Source organism: Peromyscus leucopus, chromosome 5 (assembly GCF_004664715.2).
Source record: "Peromyscus leucopus breed LL Stock chromosome 5, UCI_PerLeu_2.1, whole genome shotgun sequence".
NCBI lineage: Eukaryota > Metazoa > Chordata > Mammalia > Rodentia > Cricetidae > Peromyscus > Peromyscus leucopus.
The window spans coordinates 88702993-88727370 of record NC_051067.1 but is presented as its reverse complement, the minus strand read 5'-3'; the positions used below and the strand labels follow the sequence as shown (position 1 = coordinate 88727370).

Sequence of the window (24378 nt, the reverse complement as noted above, 5' to 3'; positions counted from 1 at the left end):
TGCACCTAATGTCCAGTTAGACAAGTGTGGGTTACTCCCAAGATACAAGTGCCAGCTTACACCTGAGTGTATCTTGTTATGCTGCTCATTGTTGTGGTTCTTGGTGTCATATCTGGGTAGGATTATTGATGTTTTACTCCCTCGATATCTATATATGACCTTCCGGTATTGTGAAAGCTAGTCCTTAGGAAGAGGCTTTTGAGTTGTGTCCAGCTAGGTTCCTTCAAGTCCTGTGTCCAAAGTGTATGGTGTTTTCAACAATAGAGATCCACTTTCAAGTTCTGGGAAGCAACCAAGTGTGACAGTACACTTTCACAAACACATGGACACATTGCATAATTCCAGGTAAACACAGTTTACCAGTAAAATTCCAGTAAAAACAGTGCTATCCCTATGGCTTTTGTTTATAGGACCTGGAATAACTACAGAAACCAGAAAATTTGAAAGGTGCAGCAGTGTGAGGGGAGAAGCTCTAGAGAGGGGAACTGGAGGACACAGATGCTATGGATGGGGGAAGGGAAAATGGGTAGAGAGCTTTAAAAGCAAGGACGGCAATACTAGAAGAGGAGAGATGATGGATAAATGACTCTGTGGTCTGAAAAACCAAACACTCTTATCAGACTGTTTCAGGAGTTCAGAGGTCATCCCCCAGCACCCAACTAACAGCTAATCCTGACACAGGGTTTCTTGGAATGTGTTGGGTTTGGGTAATACAGACCTATTGAGTTGACCTCATGCTGGCCCTTGGTTATAAGGAATAAATAAGTTAACCTATGTAACTTAGAGCAATGTCTGGCAAAGAAGAGAGCCAGGCATGTGTGAATAGGAAACAAGGGGCAATGGCAATTCTTCTAGTGAACTTTCTGAGCTGAAAGGGGCGTATTAACCTGGACTAGAAGTAAACAATGTTCTATGGACAGTGTGATGGTAAGTCCACCATATTTGTAATGCTGTTCACTGGAAGCATATCAAATGATAGTATTATGGGGATTTTATTATGGTAAGTGTTTTTTTGTGTATGTAACACAATATTCTAAAACTTTGTTCTTTTGTACTTTACAGAGCCATAAAACCAGTGAGACAATAAGCAAATATCCAAGCTGTTGAAAAACACAGCATATATCAGGTACAGGAATCATTTTCCATGTATTCGTTACACTGATAACTATTCAAGCATATTGCTTCTTTATTAACAAACTATTTTATTGTTCTGCTATTTTGGTGACCTAGATAGGTGTGAGTGTATGTTGAAAGGTAGTTGAGCATATTGTGAAGATAAATTAATTGATTTCTTTATAGTAAATAATATTTTGGGGCTTCAGGTACACAGGATATAGACAGAAATGTGAAAATTAGCAAACTATCATTACCCATGAGGAAGCAACCTCTGAAAAGCTTTTACATGATTGAACAGAATAGGCATGTTCATTCTTGCCTTTACAGAACTTGAAATCCAGTAGGGGAAACTTGGCATAAGAAACATCCATAAGTAAGAAAAGTTTATGATGACTGCTATTAAGGAAAAATGCAGAGTTCAGTATGGCAGTTATAGTGGGTAGCTATTCCAGCTTGGTTCTGGAAGTTCCAACCCCCATTGAGACTCTGGCAACTGTCATGTCTACGAGGCGGGGCCAAGGGAGTTGTCTGGAGACCCGAGACCTGGATGGGCAAGCGCTCTCTCTGTTCCAGGACCCTGGACGGTGGAGGTTGACTGAGCAGAGCTCCAGAGAACATCGCTGGATTGCGATACACCTTCCCCAGACCCCCGCAACCTATCTATTCCTTCATTTGTAAGTCACACACTAAATAAATCTTCCTTTAAACTATGTGGAGTGGCCCTTATAATTTCCCCAATAGGCAGTACATTGAGAAAGAATGGAAGAGTCTACTGAGTTAGGGTAAACAGTATAGATTTTTCTCTGTGTCTTTTAAATTAAAACTTGAAGTATGAGAATAAAGATATGCAGGCAGATTGAGGAACACTAAATAAAAATAAAAGGAAGAAGAGGATGAGTAGGAGGAAGAGGATGAAAAAAAGAGGAAGAGAGAGAGAAGAAAAAAGGAAGGAACCCCTTCCTCCCCAGGGAATGGAAAAATCTAAGAAAGGAGATAGAAAAAATGGGATCACACAGGTGGAGACAGACAGGAGATAAGTCTGTGATGAAGATGGAAACTAGCCTGGAATGGCAGGGCCTTAATATCTATCTTGAGGTGTCTTTGGACGAGTTTGCCTTGGTCGATTTTACCCTGTGGTTTTGCTGTTGATGTCCTGTCGACAGGTGGTTTCACACCTACCTCTTTCCCCAGTCTTCACATTTTGTCTCCAGGGGAAGCAGAGTGAAAATGGGTCACTGCTGTGTAGAGAAGTGGTCAATGTGTTCATTCCTTTGTGCTACTTCCCTGTGATATTCTGTATAGCATGGTTTGAGGTAAAGAAAGTTTGGAAATGTCTGAAAACTGAAATCTGCAGGTGCTTGAAGCACAGATGAACAGTACAGATTTTTAGACATGCAAAAAGAAAAATCAACACACACACACACATGCATCTGCACACAGACATGTACATGAATATGTAATTGTATGCATTTATGTGCTTTGTATTTATCTTAATATTTCCCAAAGCTATTCATTGGATTGTAGTGTGAGCAGCTCCAGAAGATTGTCTTGCGACCTGTTTTATGATATTCCTTTACACCTGGGCCTAGGCTCCCTTTAGGTAATGAGGCCCATTTCACATTTATGCTTATTAAACTAGTTCAGGTAGATTTCTAGGATCCAGATAATTCAAGCCAGGAATTATCTGATTACCACAGCAGTTTAGCTTCATCGCACACACGGTTTTTCTTGACCTAGATTATATGACTAGTTGCTTCAAGTACTCAATGTATTTGAAAGTGAAGACGGCCTGAGTTGGCAACAAAGATCTCTGAATAAGAGCTTAATACATAATTTTTTAGTATCAGCATTAACAATGCTAATTTTTTAAAGTCAAAGCAACACAGGAAAACCACAAAAATACTGTTTGCATCTTGACTAATCTGACTCATTCCTTTCCACCAAAAATGCTTATTGCTGATTTTTAAAATTCTTGTATTTTAAGCCCATCCACTCCACAGATCAAGCAAACCTCTTCCAGCAGGGCCAAAGAGCAGGGCTGATGCCTGGATCAGTATGCTAAGGAACACTTGAGGAAGCCAGGATTTCCTACCCGAGGCGATAGATGTCCCAACGATTCTGAGATCCAGAGTTCATTTACACTTTGTGAAGAGGAATTTAGCACTTGTGGAAGAAAGGTCATGGACTTTTATAGATGAATTCGACATCTTTCAATTAAATTGATTATTATTTAAAAAGAAAAAGAAAATCACAAATAATTCCCAAAGCTGTGTTTCATCCCCAGAAAGACAAGATGCAGTTGCCTTTTAATTATCCCTCCTGTCATTTGCTTTCTACCAGAGATGCATTTCAAATGTGGAATCTAACTAGAAATCTTAATTGAAAATAGTTTTGTTAACAAAGAAAAGAAAGCAAGATGACTGACATGGAAGCATAAAAATGGGGAGGACACAGAACTAGTGACAGTCCACCCACGCCGAGCAAGCACCAGTCTGGGCACAGGACACTTTGAATGTCATTAGGTATGATAGATGCTCAGTTAGTGTCTGGTTCATTGAGTAACACTGTAACCTCTCAGTATCAGGGAAGAAATAACTCCACTTGTACTATTTTTTGGATTACAAACTGTGCCTAACATACAGTGAGAATGAATCACAACCTCCTGTGAATGATTCTGTTAGATGACATCACATCTATTTCCTGCTTCCCTCATACTGGTCACTTCACTAACATTCATGCACAGCCCACACCCTTCACCTCTGGTCTTTGTTTTCATTCCAAATGCTCTGTTCCTACTGTCTTTCTTTTTCTTTCTCTCTTCCTCTCACTCTTTCCCTCTTCTTCCTTTTCTCTGTCTCCAAGTCTTTGAAATTGCCGTCAGACTCCATATCCATGTCTCGGTGCTGGGTGCTCCTTGAGATCATCATTTTACTACTTCATTTTTGCTTGGTTTTCAGAAAGTATGCTGTGTGACATCTCTAGAATCTGAGCTCAGCAAAGAGCCCATGACAACCAAGTCACAGGCACGCCCTGCCTCTTTCTTTCCTCTCTCTGCTGCATCCCTTTGCTCTTTTCTACCATGAGAATGGACCTCTAGAAAACTTGTGACTTGCTCCCATCCCAACTTCTGTGCTGCTGGAGGGATGAGTTCAGGCTGTGAGCATCAAGAGAAAAGTCCTATTGGTTGGCGGTGTCAGGTGAATTGGTCTTCAGTCCTCCCTCCCTCCGTATTCCTCAGAGCCAGGAGCCAGGCCCTGCCACCCAGTGGGACTTTAGCCTCTGAAAAGCCCCTGCATCCTTTTCTTTATGTCCTTTCCTTGTGCTCCTTCCTTGATTTATGAGTCGCGTGCACATGATGCTGAGAACTAAGTCTGTGCAAATGCTTCTCTACTGCCCCGCTTCTTGTCCCCTCAATACAAAGGGTCATAGAACAGTCAGATGAAATAAACACATCTCACTTTAGTGGTCCTTCAGCATCTGTGGGTGGCATGCATTCATTTGTTCCTGGTCACTGGGAAGGTCTTCAGTTGTAGTAGTACATCCTGCTTCAAAATGGTACACTGAAAACTTAGTGAGTATTAATATATCTACTTGTTGCCATAGTTTAATAAAAGGGAATTACCATCTTCCCACTATGCAAAAATATAAGCCAGGGGTAGTATGTGGAATGAATTGTCCAAGAAGCCAGAGTGAACAGAAGAGGCTTGGCAAGCTGGGCCGGTAGCTGGCTTCTTATGCACTCGCTGTTTCTCTCAGTGAATGACCACAATTAGAGGTGCCATGTGAGAGGAACTTTAATATACACATCAGACCAATACAGCATAAGAGAATATAAAGAGGCCCAGAATAACAACAAAAAGTAGTCAAACAAAGGCAAGTTTATTACTGCAATAAAGGGACAGACTGTAGTGAGGAAATGCTCACAGTACTTCTCAAGGAGAAGGGAGTCAGGGCCTCTACATGACAATGACAAAAGCGTAGGGTGCTGAGCCAGGCATGCAGAGAGAGGTGTGCAGAGAGGGGTGTGCAGAGAGAGAGGTGTGCAGAGAGAGGTGTGCAGGGAGAGGGGTGCAGAGAGAGGTGTGCAGAGAGAGAGGTGTGCAGAGAGAGAGGTGTGCAGAGAGGGGTGTGCAGAGAGAGGTGTGCAGAGAGAGGGGTGCAGAGAGAGGTGTGCAGAGAGAGAGGTGTGCTGAGAGAGGTGTGCAGAGAGAGAGGTGTGCAGAAGAGAGGTGTGCAGAGAGAGGTGTGCAGAGAGAGAGGTGTGCAGAGAGGTGTGCAAAGAGAGGTGTGCAGAGAGAGGTGTGCAGAGAGAGAGGTGTGCAGAGAGAGGTGTGCAGAGAGAGGTGTGCAGAGAGAGGTGTGCAGAGAGAGGTGTGCAGAGAGAGGTGTGCAGAGAGAGAGGTGTGCAGAGAGAGAGGTGTGCAGAGAGAGGTGTGCAGAGAGGGGTGTGCAGAGAGGGGTGTGCAGAGAGAGAGGTGTGCAGAGAGAGGTGTGCAGAGAGAGAGGTGTGCAGAGAGAGGTGTGCAGAGAGAGAGGTGTGCAGAGAGAGGTGTGCAGAGAGAGAGGGGTGGCAGAGAGAGAGGTGTGCTGAGAAAGGTGTGCAGAGAGAGGTGTGCAGAGAGAGGTATGCAGAGAGAGGTGTGCAGAGAGAGAGGGGTGCAGAGAGAGAGGGGTGCAGAGAGAGAGGTGTGCTGAGAAAGGTGTGCAGAGAGAGAGGTGTGCAGAGAGAGAGGGGTGCAGAGAGAGGTGTGCAGAGAGAGGGGTGCAGAGAGAGAGGTGTGCTGAGAAAGGTGTGCTGAGAGAGGTGTGCAGAGAGAGGTGTGCAGAGAGAGGTGTGCAGAGAGAGAGGTGTGCAGAGAGAGGTGTGCAGAGAGAGGTGTGCAGAGAGAGAGGTGTGCAGAGAGAGAGGTGTGCAGAGAGAGGTGTGCAGAGAGAGGTGTGCAGAGAGAGGTGTGCAGAGAGAGGTGTGCAGAGAGAGGGGCGTAGGCACAGCTGCCGTGTCACTGATGTACTGAAAACTCCGTGCTCTGGAAGACTGAAAGGAAACTTCTGTTTGTACTGTGCACTTCATGTGTGCTGTGCTGATCAAATGCCCAACACACAAATGATAGATGTGATACTTCTCCTCTCTTCTCCTTATGCTAAAACCAAAGAAGTCGGAAAACTGAACTTCTACAAGCTATCAGTGTGGTGATTCCCCTACAGACTTTTCAGCAAGCATGGAAGAAAACAATCCACAGAGACAGAATGAAACTCAGCTCAGCCTGATTTTATTATAACTGCTGCTGGACCAGAACTTCTAGAGTCCGGCCCAGATCATTTTACTTAGTCGTATTTAAGCACAGCACAGTTTTTGAAGAAAATGTTCAGACAACAATTAACTAAGCTCCAAGTGCACAACAATTTAAGACATGTTTACATTGAGATTCCTTACAAGGACATCTGGCTTCTTTCACAAGAATGGGTACTGTTGACTCAGATAATGCCCAAGATTTAGGGTTTAGGGAGCTTGAATGAGGTAAACATGTGTGGGTACTGGGATTGGCCTGACCCTAAGACAACACAGAAGTCACTCAGGCTGTTATAAAGTACAAGTGACCTCACTCATAAGAGTGGGTTTTATGGTCTAAAAGTAATGCCTAAGATTTAGGGGGAGAGGCCTGGGATAAGTAAAAACATAAATTCTGGGAGATGGCAGAACCTGTCTCATTAGATGCAGAGGACCAGGTTGTAAAGGACATCATTCCTGCTGTTCCAGGCAGAGCGGCTTCTCACCTCATTCCGCTGAAGAGGTGAGCTGTGAATTTAACGTTCCTGACGTCTCCAGTGCTCATCTGTGTGCACAAGGCTTTTGCCCTCTACACATCAGGAAGGTAGGCAAGAAGCTGTCGAGAAGTTTGCCCATGATTTTTTCAGTATTCAGGCATAAATGATGTGATTTCATAGTGTTTGAGTTCCCAGTCCCCCAGTGTTTTAGTGCCAGACTTCCTTTCTGATCACAGAGGATAGTCACGGTATAGAGGGGATTTATTAAATCAACCCATGACTTGTTCTCGCTCTGTGATGTGTCCTAGACGATTGCATTGGATGTGCTGGTGGGACAGTGGCCTTGAACTTCCCCGTGTGCTTCTGGTCGTGTTCTACCCATTGTGTGCAGTTTCCTTTTGTAACATTGCCCATTGCTTGTTCTTATATTCATGTAGGATGGTTTTACTAAATAAATCAAGATGTGTGGTTTGTACATATTGGACAGGTAAGGAGCTAGCAGTGAAAGAGTGTAAGATGTGTCTGCACTAGGCGGCAGGAATGAGGAGGGTTCATGGGCCAGTTATATCCTTTATAGGTAACCTCAGGCACTCTGTGAACTTCTCTGGAGAGCTAAAGTGAAATTCCAATATGTACATTTATTCTTGCCTGCCATAATAAAAAGCAGAAGATAACATTTTAATTAAATCTGTTATCTGTCTTACTTTAAAAAATTTAAATTTCAAAAGAAAACGAGCAATTCATCACTAGAAACTGCAGATAATTTAGCCAATACTGTTTAGAACCTGAAATGTATCATCACAAGCAATTCAATCAGTTCTGTGAATTAATAACTTTGATGATGTCTGCATTAGGAATGCCCTGAGGATATAATCAAAGCTTCAACTTTCATTTTGCTGAGGCACATGAGATCTGAGTGGCCTTGGATGCTGGATGTGTATATGTGACTGCACTCACAAGGATTTTGAAACGTCTGCCACTGCTCAGGCCCCACTTCTCTAGCCTTCCCCTTGAGTACATACAAAGGACGCGCCAACCTTATCATCTCTGCTCTTAAGACAGAGTGGACATGGGTTGCTAGATACCATATGCTTGTAGTGTACAGTTCAAAGAAAAGGGAAAACCCTCTGTCATTTAAGTATGGACAATAACATCTCATTGTTGCCTTGTTGCCTTGAGTTTAATTTTTAAATTAATTTTTTTTATTGTTTGAAGATAACAGAGGAAGCCATTTGACAACCAGTAAGGATGCAGGGTGCTACCAATATTAATCATTATGTTCAATTCAAATATAAGAACAAGGGATGCTGCTGAATCGTGGGAGCACTGGCTTAGCCAGCAAACAGCCTTGGGTGCTGTTCTCAACATGAAACAAGTGGTGGTGCAGGCCTGGGATGTCAGCCTCAGGGACCAAGTCACAGCATCTCAAGTCTCAGGTTGTTCCCAGCCATGCAGTGAGTCCAAAGTCAGCTGAGTACAGGACACCCTATCTCAAAAGAAAAAAAAAAAAAAAACAAAAAAAACTTGGCTGTGTGATAGCTGTTGCGAAACCATATTTGGGGTTTCAGGTTTTATGTATTTTTGTTGAGAAAAATCCAAGCTGCCACAGGAAGCAGCTGTAGAAAAATAATTTGTAAACTTTCAAGACTTTCTATCAACATTCGATGGAAATTCTTAGCCTTTTAGATGGTGTATGAGTAGTAGCCAGGAGTGTCACAGGGTGAAAGGAGAAAGCTACAAAGCTCATTTTAGAAAAGTGGTTCTTAACCTGTGGGCTACGACTCTTTGGAGGTTCTAATGACCCTTTCATAGGGATTGCCTAAGACCATCGGAAAACACAGATATTTACACTTATGATTATAACAGTAGCAAGAGTACAGTTATGAACAAGAAATTGTATGGTTAGGGGTCACCACAACATGAGGAACTGTATTAAAGGTCTCAGAATTAGGAAGTTTGAGAACCACTGCTCTGGAATAAGGACCTCTTACCTGGCAGCTGGGTACACTTCAGGTCCATTTCTGAGTCTCAGTGTCTTCATCTCTTCAGAGATAATCATCCCAAATCTCTCATAGTCTGTTAATTCTATGTTTTGTTGACATACTTGATTCTTATATTTTACTTGTAAACTATCCTTGTTTTGCTTCTTTTCAGTATGAGTGCTTGGACCCAAGGCCTTCCACATGCCAACCAAGCATTCTACAAATGAACCAAAGTCCCAGCCCCTATTTTTTTTCAAGATTGGTAGTATGTGAACATATCACTAAATGGTTCAAGAGGAAAAAGAGATTAAATGAGGCATGCATTCACCATTCCTCAGGGCGCCTTCTCTCTTGCAGATTGCTAGAACCAAATGGAACCAGTCAGGAATAAAGGCCCATTTACAATCCAAGAACAGGCAATAGCCAGTGCCTCACATTGGCATCTCCTCTGCACAGGATCCCGAAGCACAGGCTCCTCTGGTCAGCTTTTCTTACATGCCATATCATCCTATTTTGTAGGCTTGGTTGACCATGACATCTCCTGATCTTAATTTTCAAGTTGTTACATTAAGTCCACGAGTGTTTTTGCCTTTCACTTTCTTGGGGAATACTTCCTTTTTCTCTGTCTTGTAAGGACATGGCCCGTACTGTTTCCTCAAAGGAGCATAAAGGTACACACTGTAGACTTTAAGGTGAAGCTATCTTCTTAGGCCTCCTGTGTTGCTATGACCTCATGTAAGATTACAGATGTATAACTACCTTCTACTTCTGCTCACATTTGTCACATTTATTGGCCAAGCTTCTGTCCTCTGCAAATTATTCTTAGGGACATTATCTCCCCCTGGTCCCCAAGTTCTGACTGTTATTCTTTTAAATGATTAGATGATTTAATTTCCATGGAAACTTCCTATGTAACACCCGTCATGCATAGTTTCTTTATCATTTAGATGTTAGCCAGTTTCAGCCACCCACTTATCTCATGATTATACTTAGAAGTTCTCATCAGTTAGAATGGAATACTTCACTCATCTGCCACTAAATCACATCTTTCCCTTTAGACGGCTTCCCAATTCAGCCTAAATGATTTCAATTTCCTTATTAGAACCACATTATTGGTTTCATCTTTTTCTCAATGCATTATGAGACAAATGTTTAACACCTCATCTCTTGTACCATCTTGCTAGGCTGCCCAGCCCTTTGGGAGAAAGTCACCAAGCGGTTAAACTGTCACCCCCTCATCTATGGTGTCAAGCCCAAACTACTTGTTCCTACACAGCATTCATGATGGTCAACTCAAGACTTCATCTACCTACCTAAGCTCCTACACATGGCCTCTTTATTTCTTTTCAGCACATGACTTTGCCTCTTTTTAGTTGATTAAGTTCATAAGAATATGTAAAACAGAAAAAGGAATAAGGAAAAATGATGATATGCCTGTTTATCTCTAAGAAAACTCTACAGATGGAGTTTAAAACGACTGTGTTCCCTTCTAGACCACACCCCCAGTGCCTCCCTCTTTGCCAACATCCCAGGATGTCAGACTTCCCAGTTCATTGTGTACTTCTCTGTAAGAAGTGCCTCATGTCTGTGTACACTGTGCAAAATGGAGCTACGTGTTTGAAATTATTAGAGTGTTGGCTTATATGTTTTGAATCTTTCTAAACATCATGTTTTCTGTCTTCCTGCCCCTCCTGTGTCTTACTCTCCTTTTCTTAGTATTTTCTGAATTTGATCTTTTTGTTATATGAAACAAAATTTTTTAACTTTGCTGCCAAATAGAATGGAAAATCCACAATGTACTGATGTACTTTCTTACTTAGGGATATTTAGCCTGTTTGCAACACTTTTTATTATTGGTACTTCACTAGTTGTGAGCATTCTCCAAATTATTTCCTTGCATGCCATTCTGTTTCTTTTGAATATTTGCTTCAAAGTGGTATTGGTTTTCCACTTTACAAGACATTGGCAGTTTGGTTTCCGCTATGGCTGATGCTCCATCATGGTAGAAACTTGCATTGTTTAAGTCTTCACCAACATTTCAGGCTTGCAATTTAATACTGTTCCCTACAGATGACTATATGGTCATATCTCATTTGCTTTGACAGACTGCTAATGAATTTGAAAACTTCCCAATATTTTTCTTAGCCAAGTCTGTTTAATATTTTAATTACTAGTTCATATAGTCACAAAGATTTTTTTCTGATTGAGTTGATTTGCCTTTTGTTATTAATTTACTGGCATTATAAATATATTCTGGAAAGTAAATATTTATACATTATACTAGTTGTCTATACTATTTTATTTGTTGTATCTTTGTAAATGTAATTTGAACTTTTCTAATTATAAATTATAAGCTTAGATTATGGATTTGTGATCCATTTTCCTAATACATGCATTTAAAACTATAGCTTCCCCCCCAAGCATATTTTGATACATAGTATGCAGACTTCCCTTAATTTTAAACACATAAAATATATCTTTATAACTTCATTTTTGATTAATGAGTTATGTGGAAATATATTATTTAACTTCTATCCACTTGAAGAATTTTCTAAATATCTTTTACTGGGTAATTTCCAGTATAGTTTTATTGTGGCCAAAAATGTATTTTTTTATTACTTCAATTCTTTTAAACTTGTTAGGGTTTATTTTGTGACCCCAAACAATCTCTATTAGTGGATTCTCTGGGTTCACTTTGGAAAAGAAAATGGGAATTGTGTTGTCAGATAGGCAGGTGTCTAGATGGTCATTAGGTGAGCTTCTCAAGAAGGTTTGAAACTCTGGATCTATACTGAAGGAACAGCGATGTCTCCAGGGGGAACAGTGAGTTGATCTACTTTTTTTTCTGGATCTATTGTTAGATGTGTATAGGATTATTCATATAGGACTCATTCAGGGTTATTATGCCTTTTGGTGATTAACATTTTATAATTTAACAATGACCCTGCTAATATTAGTAGAAGCAAAATCAATTTCGTTAAGCATTTGGGAAGCTGTTCTAGCCTTCTTCAGACAAGTGTCTGTAGTGCACATGTTTTCTCCTCCCTTTGCTTCTTCCCTCTCTATGCTAGTAGATTGAAATGTAACAAAAGTAAAGAAAATACTTGAATGTAGCTGTGAAATAATATAGTTTGCATTTTCTATTCTGCATAATCTTAGTTCTGAAAATTGGTGTGCGTGTAATATAATTACTTACGTTTGAATTAAAATCATTGTGGTCACTAGATTCCATATATTCTAGTTCTGCTCTTTTTTAAAAATTGCACATGCATTTTATGCAGGGAGCCTTGCTCCCCATGGGTTCAACTACCTGCGACAGATGTGTGAAGTCGATTCAGCAAAGAAACTATGACCACCTGTTTCCACCAAGTGGCCCCAGGTAGCCTGAGCCCTTTTTGTTTATACTATTTCAATAATTTGCATGAACAGTTTTACAATCAAGTTTGCTTCCTTAAGTTTCTAATAATGGTAACAGTAATTGCCAGTTTGTTCCTTCACCCCGGTCTTCTTCCGTCCCCTCCTTTCCCACGGGTAACTATTACCTACTTGATCCACAGCTCTAATGTCAGGAGCATATGCAGCGTTGCAAGCGACAAAGGAAGTTTTCCAACTAGGCACACCCACAGGTAGAACAGTGTGTCCAGTTGACAGCATTTGTGGTTACAGTGTCATGGCGACTGAGAGATAGTTTTGTCTCCAGTGGTTAATATTTACTTCTGGTAAAATCTAAGTTCTCACAATCAACTCACCAGCCAAGGATGAATCAATGCATTCTTCATTCTGTACTGCTATTGTCTCCTACAGGAGAAAGTCCAGAGTCTTTTCCCTATCATCCTGTAAACTACGTAACTTAAAAGCTTACTCTTAATAGTTGGCTCTGCTTATCCCTGGTTCTCATGTCCCCTTCCTCTCAACTTCCTACAGTATTGGCACAGCTATTAGAAATGAGGGCACTATGGGTTTCTTTGATTCTGCTTCAATCACTGCCCCTAGACTGTTTCCATTAACTCCTGATATCATCTATTTATTTGCATTTCTCTTAAAATCATCATCTCCAGAACAGTTATGCAAATTTGTAATGTCATGAGCTACTATGACTCTTTCAGGCTAGTCATAGGGTGGGTTGGAAAGGCACTATCCTGTTCTTAAGAAGCCTGAATTCATAGACACACTCGAAACATCAAAGGTTTAGGAGCTGAATCAGATCCACTGTACATTTTTAACTACATCCCCTCTGGTTCACCCAAAGGAGAGTCATCAGGGGGAAGTTTTCCTTTTGTAATAGCTATTTTATCTGTAGCTCTGGGAAAATGAAACTAGAGGCAGCCAGCAATATGATTTGTATAAAGAAAGCACAGACAGCAGGTAGCACATACGCTCCTGGGGTCATGCCCAGAATTATGCAGTGAACTGTCATCCATTAGCCTTGCTAAAATGGGTCTGATTCTCCAGAGCCTTGCTACAAGAATTTGTTCGTGCTCTTCTCGGGCCTTGTACCCTAAAGAAGTTACATGGCTCCTGGCAATTTTATATTTTTATTCTATTCTATCCCCATTATTAGTTTATCATACGTGTTTAAATGCCATTAATGATTATCATTGATGATTGCCATATCCAGTGTAATTCTTCAATGTCTGTCTCCTAATGTGTTAGAAGAACAATCATTTAATGTGCCTTTAATACATAAGCAATACAGTGTATTCCTCATTGCTTCTTCTCATTGTTTTTAGTGTTGCTCATATATATATACATATATATGTATATGTATATTATCCTTTTAGATGCTATAAACACAGAATATTCTCTTATTAATTTTGCTGTAAACTGGTGGTTTCTGATTCTAGATTACAGGTCAAATCTAGAATACAGTGACTTTTGTCTGAGGAAGTTTATCAATGGCTGATTTTTACATAGCAACATCTAAACTGAGTATTTGTAACAATAACAACAACAAAAACATGGCCCACAAATTATTTGTTTCTCTCTACTTTTTCTTTTTTTCAGTGCCAGAGGACAAACCTAGGGCCTTGTAAATTTACTGTCTGAGCAGAAAGTACCCACTTCTGCCTTAGGCAATTGTCTTTTGTTCTTATTAAAAGCAAGAGAAATTGGAGTTACCTTTTATTTTCCTTGTGCCGTCTCCAGAGCGGTTCTTTATTTCACAGACCTTCACATCTCTGCTGTGCTTGAAGACCTTCTCTCACCCGTCTGTGAAGTGCTGGTGATGAGGTTGTCACTCCTTGATTCCAGATGAAGAGCCTTCAGTGCTCATCAGTGCTTAGCAGTTAGTTTTGCCTTGTGTAGAATGCTGGGTTGACGGGTTTTCTTATTTCAGAACAGTGGAGATGTCAGTCTGCTCTTTTAACACGAAGCCATCGAAGCCATGGTGTTTCTCAACTTGTTATCTTTTGCTTGGACTGCTTCAGGGTTTCCCCTGTGATGGGTTACAGCACTGTGAGTAGGACTGATGCTGGTGTGTGTGTGCGTGTGCGTGAGAGAGAGAGAGAGAGAGAGAGAGAGAGAGAGAGAGATGCCTGGGGTTTAATGCTGTAAGGGGGTGGGCTAGTCCCTGGCCTGATGCTTTCTGAGCACCTTTAGATAAGAGTTTCGATATCTTTCAGTGGGTTTGGAGGCATCTTCTTCAGAATCACCTCAAATATTTGCTGTTTCCTCTTCTGAGAGGCAGAGTGCCCATGCTTGGTGTCACCAATGTGCTGTCACTGGCCTCTTCTGTGCTCTTTGTGTCTGTTTGGGGACATTCTATCAACCTGCTGTCTGATTTGGTAGTTTCTAGGTTGTGACAAATCTACAGACAGTCTTCATTGTGTTACTCACTCTATTTTGCATTTTTCAATATTTATTTTATTCGTTTTGCTATTTCCATATTTGCCATCATTCCTCATCTGGTTGGCTGTGTAGAATTTTCTGCTATAGCTTTCAGAACACTCTCTTTCCAATTCTGTCTTTGATAGTTTCAGTATCTGTCCACTGCCTGGGTGTAGCTTCTTTAATTATGCTCTTACATTTTCTCTAGAAGACTTCTCTTGTTTACTCCTCCCCCCATTTCTGTTTCCCTCCATGCTCCTCCCTTCTGGTTCCCCTCCTGCTCACATTCCTTCTCCTCCCCTTTTCCCTTACTCGCTTTCCTCTTAATCCTCATCTGTGTGCTATGTAGAACAGTAGACCTTGAGCTGAAGAGGGTTCATGGCTGGAGTTGGACATCCCAGTTTTACTTTTAAGCCTTTAATGTGTGTGTTGGGGAACTGGAAACAATCTAGTGAGTAATTCAGCAGGCTTCAGTATTGTTCCTATGGCAACCTTCAGTGCACAGCGAACCAGACATCCTACACAGTCAGAGTAGGCCTGAGTGGCTGGAGACTGCTCTCTGCTCTCAACTTTAGGCTTTTTTTTGGGGGGACGGGGAAAATGTTCCCTGTTCACATGTGAACTGTGGCATGCTCACAATGTTCACAAGCAGAATGTAGGCAGCTTTCTATATTTGCACTCTGTTTTTCTTGAAGTGGGGCATGAGTCAGGCAGGGCTGCTCTCTGCTGATTTCTTAGAGTTTAGAGCTCAGATAGTAAACTCCTTGACCTGAGGCCACAGTAATAAAGATTTGAAAGTCATTGGTGGTCCTGTCTCAGAGATCCCCACTGTTTTCTTCTTCCCACTCTCTATCTGTGATGGGTCTAGGGTTGTGCCTTCATGGAAACAGGGTCTGTCATTTCTGCATTGTAGGGGTGTGGCTAGACTAGTGCTAGGTGCTTTCCTGCAGTGATGCCTTCCCCACAAGCATATGTCACAAAGAGGTGCCATCTAGACACCCACTGAGCTCTGCCTTCTTCATAAGCACCCGAGTATTGGCTAAGATAAAGGACCTATTGATGAGTACAGACAAACCCTTGACTTATGGATCTCAGGAGGCTTCTCTACCCTGATGCTCCCCCTGAACTATTAGTTAATCAAACACTATGGCCGAGTTCTTACTACAAGATTGTGGCCTACCATTCTTCTTGTTCTTGGTCCCTTGGAGGCCGCTGTATTTTTTGTTTGTTTTATTTTTTTCCTAGATTCAGGTCAATTGATGGTCTTGAGACTTTTTCCTAATTCATCAGTGGAACATTTCACTTGTATACATTGTTGGCTTTTCCTTGACTGTTGGGTGGGGCTGTTTAACTTGAGGTCTTTGCAAATGGAAGCTCAAAAGTTCTGTGTCTACTTTCTAGGTATGTTTTGTTTTGTTTTGTTTTCTCATTGTTATAGTATTATTTGCTCACAGATAATCTTTATTTTAATGTTTACAAATGCCTTAAATTTCTATTGCTGTCGTTAAACACCATGACCAAAGGCAACTTGAGGGAAAAAGGGTTTACTTCAGCTTGTATGTCCTGATCACAGCCCATCATGAAGCGATGTCAAGGCAAGAACTCAAAGCAGGAACCTGGAGGAAAAACTAAAACAAAGGCCATAAAAGAGCGCTGTTTATTGTCTTTATCTCTCACAGCTTGCTCAGGACCACAAGCACTGTGGTGGCACCAGCCGGGTATGCTTGGCCCTCTGCCATCAATCATTAACCAAGACATTGTCCCACAGACTTGCCAACAGGTCAATCTTATGGAGACATTTTCTCAATTAAGATTTCTTCTTACCAGATATGTCTAAGTTTGTGTCGAGTTGAAATAAAAAAACCAATCAAGACTTTGGATTTATTAATCCTAGCATATACGGTCTGAGTTTTTCAAAGTGGATTGAGATTTCCTTATATATAATATGAATATGTCTTTTTTTCTATAGGAACTGAGGTCATTGTGGGGAGCATCATCAAGTACTTACATTTTCCTGTGAGACCACTGTCTCATTTTCAGTTCATGCCAGTTCCCCTCCTTATAGCAGACTGTATTTCTTATATTTCCCTTTACTATTTCCTGCATCCCTTTATCAATCAATCAGTTATGCTTACATGTGACCCTGCTACTTGAGAAAGAACAGTTCATTGGAGCAATAACAGCATCCATTGGCTGCTTCTTTATTCCTGTCTCTAGCTTTCCTCACTACTTCTTAAGCTTTTTTGTCAAGAATTTCTACTTATCTCCCTAAATATCTTTGTATCTTATGTTTGATTCTCCAAACCTTTCTTTTCATTTGTCAGTGAACTTACACATTGTATTGACTTAGGCATTAGACAGTGCTTCCAAATATACACATATTATTCTATCTCATCTCATCTCTCTCTCTCTCTCTCTCTCTCTCTCTCTCTCTCTCTCTCTGTCTGTCTCTCTCTCTCTCTCTCTCTCTCTCTCTCACACACACACACACACACACACACATCTATGCTCATGTGCATTCAAGCATGTTCTAAGTGGAGCAACATGCTTAAATATCAAAATTCATCTCCATGACTGAAATGTTGTCTTGTTTATTCTCCAGAAAGTTTATTGGTTTAAAGTATCCTAGGTATCGATAACATTTCTATTTTTCACATTTGCTACTCTAATATCACACCAAATTCTGTCACTAAGATCAATAAGACTGTTTAACAATTTTCTTTGAAAATCATGGCTCTCTTTTCAAAGCAGATATTTCTATGATGGCAAAAATTCTCATTTTATTGTTCTGCACTACTAAAATCACCTACAAATAAGTTGATTTCCTCATCATTACCATTGTTCAGACTTCTGGGATAATCTTGAATTTGACCCTTGGTGAACTTTCTACAGTTCAAATATACAGTCAATTAGTTCTTCTCTTTCTATCTGGTCTGCTGTGTGGGCTTTTCTATTAGCTAGTCACTGAGTGTCTGTACTTTTTGTTTGGAGGCATTCTCATTTCTTAAAAATAGAGAATAAAAAAATGAACTATGTTTTCATGTTGAGCTCTAGGACATATTTCATGAACTCTGTGTGAGTAGAGAATGGCAAAGGAATGCACCTGGGGGTGGCTGCCCTAGATTTAGGATAGGAGGCAGGACATCAAAGTGTTTGTCCAGTCATGAGCCTCTCCTCCCTTTGGGACTTTCAAGTTCTCGAGTGGAGTGAAATTCCCTACCCTTGAATCTGGTCTCACACTCCTCTCTTTTACTCTGATTACAGCTTTATAGAGAGCCAAGCGCCGAAGCGGGTACTTACATCACAGAAAGTGAAGAGGAAGTGAGCACAGCTCACCTTGTCAAGCTCAGTTGTCTTGCCCTTTCCTCTCCTAGAATAACTAACAGGGTTCGGTCCCTGTATTCTATCATTTAATCACAACATGTGCGCCCTTACCATAAATTTTGAATGTAATCCCTGTAAGACCTGATTCTTCTATTCTCTCTTTTATCTTTTTGTAATTTTTATTACAATTTCAGTCTTTCTTAAAAATTTTTAATGTAACCTTTCTTGAAACATTTCTCAAACATGACAAGGCTATGTTAATATAGGACAGTGTGATAGAAGGATGTTATCTGAAACATACCACAATGGCTAAGTACATCATTCTTGTTATCATGTCTTGTGGCCACTGTTTACCTTCAGAATTCTGTCTTGACCAGAAGATGCTATTAGATCTGGCTGCCAATAATGAATGACCAGCACCACACTGCAATGTTGAAGACATCTCATATTGCCCATCCACTGTGGAATGTCTCTGTGTTATTCTATGTGTGGCCAGTCTCTTCCTAAGTAACCATGATGTCTTTTCATGACTTACATGAACATGTCAGAGTTTTAATTTTAGTGTGAGTTATGTAAAATATTTAACCATGCTTATCACATGGTTTATGAGAAATACTGTTCAATTAAATGTAACTTGAAATATAGCTACCAATCATTCGTCCTCCTCTGGGGAAGCAGGAGAGAACCAACAGCACTTTCCAGCTGTTGTGGTACTCTGCATTTTATTCATTGCTCTGAGTGGACCCAAAGGTGGAAGACCTGGACTGAATAGTCACTCTGCTTAAAAACAGACCTTTAAATATATGCGTAGTATGCAGAAACCACAGTGTGGATGACCAGCAAACCAGAAAACTTCCAACAGACCCAAAAAAGGAAGCCGAGCACAGCAGTAGATAAACACTGTACTTACCACCTGGAAATTCAGTGGTTTTTCTGGAGCTTTGCTGCTGCTATGTTCTGAGGCATATATCTTGATAGCAAGTATCAAATCGTAATTATTTTTAGTGTAACAAAAGAGGTGTAAAAATAGAACCTCATGCTCAGCACTGGCACTTACTTTCCCTTTGTGTACCGTTTGCACTTGCTGTGTGTGTTCTGAGTGGATGATACGCTCAAATGGGACCATGGCCACAAGAGCTCAGAGCACCTTACTTCACTCTGGGCCTTCTCTCCACATCACACACGTGTACCTGCCTTAGCATTTGTTTTATCAATTATTCACATTCACTGTGCTGAGTGGCTATTTTATCAAGGATTTCCATCATCCTTTGTGGGTCTTTCAAAGTTTTTAAATGACTGATCAGGATTAGGGTTGAGTATTTAATTAAAATAATATAATGAGGTTGACAAGATTCTTATAACCCAAGAGCCACAGAATCTTCAGATCTTAGGGACACTATGTAATGTGTGTGTTTATCAGAAAAGAATTATTAATGTAAGAGACAGAAAAGAAATTAGAAAGAATTGTCTTAATTCAAAAAATAATTTTGAAATTGATAGTTATGGTCTAATTGATGGCAAACAGTCCTTTACCTTAGACGATAGTCTTTTGCTTATATTATTAAGAACCAATATGCATTTATCTACAGCTATTTTGCAATATTTTCTGAAGATTCAGGTTGTTTTCTGCATGTAATTTTTGCCCGATGACTCCTAAGAACTGAAGCTGAATCTTACATGAAGCCACTTTGTAAGAACAACAGAATGCAGGACTGTTGATTGTGGGTTTTGAGGTCACATCAGTATTCCAAACCAAACTTGTCGGCTGCTGTCTCATTAAACAGCACTGTGCAGACATTTAAAGATTTTTGCACATTTTAATTCAGCTGGTAACTTGATTTAAAACAACATTGATTTTTTTTTTCAATTCTTTCTTCGTCATGTATATCAACATAGTTTTGTAACTATTTAAAGCTATCTACAGCAGGGTATTAAAAAGGGGGGACCTTTTTCAGTGTTGATTGCCATCAGTTTTCCTTTGCTTTCATTTTCCTTTGAGCTGCAGCTTTTGGGAATTGTTTTCATTCTTCTCACACCATACCCCAATCATTAAATAATTAAACCGCTATCATACAGACGGTAGGAGACTAGAAAATAAAGAGACCAGAAACCCCCCTTTTCAACCTATGAGCCCATTTTGGAAGAAAAGAGCACGCCATGACTAATGTTCTGATGGTGTCAGAGAGGGACATATGGGACATATGGGACATAGAGGGAAATTCCAGTGGAAAGAGTCACAGTGATGGTCACAGCGGCAAAGTGGGCACCTTCCTTGACAGGATGCCCTCAGCTGTGTTCTAGCTCAGAGAGTTAAACTGAGGGGGTGACTATAACTTTCTGGACTCAGAAATTTCTCCTATGACTCCAATGATTATCGTGAAAACATTACCTTAGCCTAGAGCCTCCAGTGCACTGTGTGGCTTGATTCTGGAAGTGTAAAAGGACTTGGCATGGAGGAAAGGTAATCTGTAAGTAGTTGTAGTTTTTATATTAATTTTTAGCTTGGAACTGAGCTCTAAAATGGCTGCAATGTTGAATCTTGGTATTTTCTATGTGCAGAATTTCACGGTGAGATATTAGATCATTAGTGTGAAGATACATCAGCGTTAAACCAGAGCCCATTATCTGGTGCCATTTGGACAAGACACCGTGGAAACTAAGTCAGTTGTGAGGTGGATCATGGAAATCAAAGAGGAAGGAACGTCAGAAGAAGGCCAGCATTTTCTTCCTACAGCTCAGGCTAATGATCCTGAGGACATTCAGTTTACAAGTAAGTATATATGTCCTACCTCCTGTAGGTCTCTGAAGAAGCCAAACTGGGTTACCCAGACAAACATCGTTGTGTATTCACAGAAACCTGGATTTCACCAAACTGCATGAGATTACCCAGTTGTTCCATCATTTCTCTCTGTGCTTTGGGCTGTGAGTGCATGACAACATTCTTCTCATCTTTTATCTTGGATCACACAGTTGATAGATAGGTCAACATGAACCCGCATCAAATGATCAAGTTTTCAAATGTGTATTAAAACACTGACAAATACATTTTATGGACCCTTTCCAGATGCTGATCATATAAACTGCATCCCTTTCTTTCAGAATGGTTGTTTTACTCAAAAATATTTTGTAGCACCAGCAAATATATGCCTAGCCTCATTAAATTTATATCTTAAAAATCATCTTTAGAAAATGATATTGGTTGGATGCATTGCCAATAAATTTGGTTGCCAAAGCTTAGAGAGAAGCTAATTATTAGTATCCAAAACATAAACATAAACATAAACAAAACTGGATTATTTCACAAGAACATACCTAATGATTCTAACATCTATTAGGCAGTCTAACATTATTAATTGAAGCATTTTAAATGTCAGCAGGAGGAAAAAAATAAATGATTATTGTGCTAAAAAAAGAAATTGCTAACTGTGAATAAAAAGGCATTGTATTTTATTCAAAAGGGTGGTTTTAAAAATAGGTTATTGACCAAATGCCAGTTAATTTAAATAGTCTCTGCAGAATACACAAACAAGGGCAGGAGCTTTACATTTATTGTCAAGTGATATAATTTTCTGTATGTTTTACTTTGGTTTCTTTGGTTCTTATGAGTTGTAACAAATGGAATGTCATTCATTCACACCCTTGGCCATGCTTGTTTAGGACTCTAATATAGACTATGTCTGGTCTTCAGCATCCACCTCCCACAAGGGATTGCTGTTGAGTATGTCTGGTCTTCAACATCCACCTCCCACAAGGGACTCTGTTGACTATGATCTTCAACATCCACCTCCCACAATGCATTCCTGCATTCCGATCATCTTTCTCCCTCATTATGAGACTCTCTTCCCCACTCCCACTTCATCTTTCATCATTTCATATGCTGTCTTCTTTTGGAAATATCACAGACAAAAGGAGTAGAGGTGTTGAGCACAATTTTGTTGAAATAATAAATAAGCAAAATAAGCAGCTCTGTGTCCTTGCCTGGGGCTCTGCCCATTGTTAATGATTCCATATTTACATGTCAGAGAGCTTGAATGAAACCCACTTAAGAGAGTCCTGTGATGAGGTGGTTCTTTGTAAAACTCCCACTTACCTGCAGACTTCCAAAATAAATAGACACAGTTGGCAAATATTATTTTATATTTGCCCTTTTGGGGTCTCTCTATGGCCATGAAGTATCTTTATTTCCATTGACTTTACAAAAATACTTTGCCTTCATCTGAGAATTCATAATGGTTAAGCCTGATTATCTACCTTTATTCATTCTGCCAAAAATTATGTAAATATCTTGTCAGGTGAAACAGTACATATGTTGTTATAACATTGATAACAAATACTTTTAAAACCTAAACTTATCCATACTATTTATAGGCATCCAGAAGATCCCCAATGAGCCGCAGTTGGAATTCATCCTAGGTAAGGAATCCTACCTTATTTATAGCAATTAGTAGAATGGGAATTTGTGCAGAAGTTTGCAAATTATAGGTGTATTATGTGCATTATTACATCTTACTTTTATAAACATTGTTCTATTAAAAACTCTTCTCATAACATAGGAATTATTTTTTTCCAGTTTGTATTAATAAACAAAAATCTGGGTTGCATATGGAATCCATTGGGTGCCACACTAGCTTACATTTTGTTTTAAACTAAGCTTTTTAGATTTAAATGCGCACATATTCAAATTGACATCCAGAGATGAGATATATTTTATATGTCAATAAAGATATATTCTGAAGTTTGGGGGACAGATTTAATATTTAATATAATTAAATTTAAGATTTAATATATTTAATATTATAGATATATTGAACTGAGTCTTAGTGATATGAAGTCTTAATTTTTGGCACACATACTTCCATTGATAATGTAGCAAAATTGTGCCCTTTGTTCAACCCATTTTGAAGTATAACTTACTGAGAAAATAATTATATACAATTAGTATTTTGAGCATCCTGTTTTGTTGAATCTTGCTAAAAGAGTATGGTAACTCAGCGCTCTGGATTGGAATTTCCTAGTTATTGAGAAACAGGCAAAGTTGTGAAAAACTGCAAGAAATATTCATGGCAAAACTGATACAGCTGTACTTCCTTGCTTGAATTTTGACATGGTTTGGGGCATAGAAAAAAGTTGTTTTGTGAAAGTAAGCTGAGATGCAAAAGGAGATGCAGACATCTTTGTCACACTGATGAGAACCCGGTGCTTCTGGAGTACCTGTCTATCTTCCAGTGGAAACTAATTTGAAAGAAAACAAACCCCCTTTTTTAAGCTTTCCAAAAAGAGAGGAGTGGTTAGAGCAATGTGCCACATTTCAAAGTACGAACACAGTCCTCTTTTATCACGTGCAGGAGAAAGGGGGATCTGAAGGAGACAGCCCTAGGATTGGAGGGAGACAGAGACTAGTTTGCAAGAGAGAGTTTATATGAACAGATATCTACTTTTTATTTCAGTTAAAATGAGTGGTTTTGATCAAAGCCAGCTATGCTATTTAGTATAAAAGTCCAGTCCAGTAGCAAATCTGTCAAGTTCAGTGGCAGCTCTGTTGTCTCTATTTTGGATTTTGAAATATCAGTGGAAGAGAATCACATAACTAAAATTCATTCATGATAATGTCCTGGATCCAATTTAAGTAATGTCCATTCTCTTTTTCCTTATACTTACTGAAAACACAGTAAAATTGCTTAAGGTGGATAATTTTATGTTATCAAATACCACAATATGCTTAATAACATAACATGCATTTACCAAAGACAGTCAGTCTAGAGGGAATTGGAGATTTAGAAGATGTATGTTACAATCTGTCAGCTTCATGGCATGTGAAGATTCCTAACTTTCCCATTTCTTACGGAACTTTCTCTGTCTCATCAAGGACATCATCGATAAACTGTTGCCTGTGGGCCTCAGTGTATTATTCTGTTAATTTCCTGCCTTGGAAATGTTTTTAATTCCAAAACTTCTTTGGCCTTAAATATTATATTGTTAACTATTTATTGTCATAATGAATAAGAGGAAAGATAATTTTCTAAAACATTTATTACTATTTAAAGAGATACATAGTTACTTGAACAAAATAAATAAAGAACAAATTCTAGAAAAAAAAGTAGAACAAGAGAGGAGCCCTTTTCTCCTATTCAAATACTTTGATGTTTGATTCACTACCCTTTTCCAAAATATTAAAATAACTTGGAAATTTCAATGTCTTTGCTTTATACACTGGAGAAATAGTCACACTTATTATTTATACAAGTGATTTATTACTTTGAATACATTATTTTACATGAGTATTTGTTTCTCGGTGATCTCTGTGAAGATCATTTTCTCTTGCTGGAATTTTCCTGTTCCATCTTTATTCAAATAAATGAGGTAG

General features: G+C 39.6%; 1 protein-coding gene across 6 annotated transcripts in view; it reads left to right on the top strand.

Moving 5' to 3' along the window:
• Nucleotides 1-24378, top strand: part of Inpp4b (inositol polyphosphate-4-phosphatase type II B) — a 726443-nt gene that overhangs the window by 360125 nt on the left and 341940 nt on the right. For 4 of the 6 annotated variants that reach the window (XM_037206141.1, XM_037206136.1, XM_037206137.1 and 1 more), the window contains 3 exons: nucleotides 1063-1126; nucleotides 20574-20784; nucleotides 22383-22427. In XM_037206141.1, the coding sequence (XP_037062036.1) occupies nucleotides 20694-20784; nucleotides 22383-22427 (136 nt within the window). In that variant the 5' untranslated portion in view covers nucleotides 1063-1126; nucleotides 20574-20693. Of the gene's footprint in view, nucleotides 1-1062; nucleotides 1127-1767; nucleotides 1791-6897; nucleotides 6990-20573; nucleotides 20785-22382; nucleotides 22428-24378 lie in introns of those variants that run through there. The other 2 variants (XM_037206140.1, XM_037206139.1) reach the window with 2 other exon arrangements.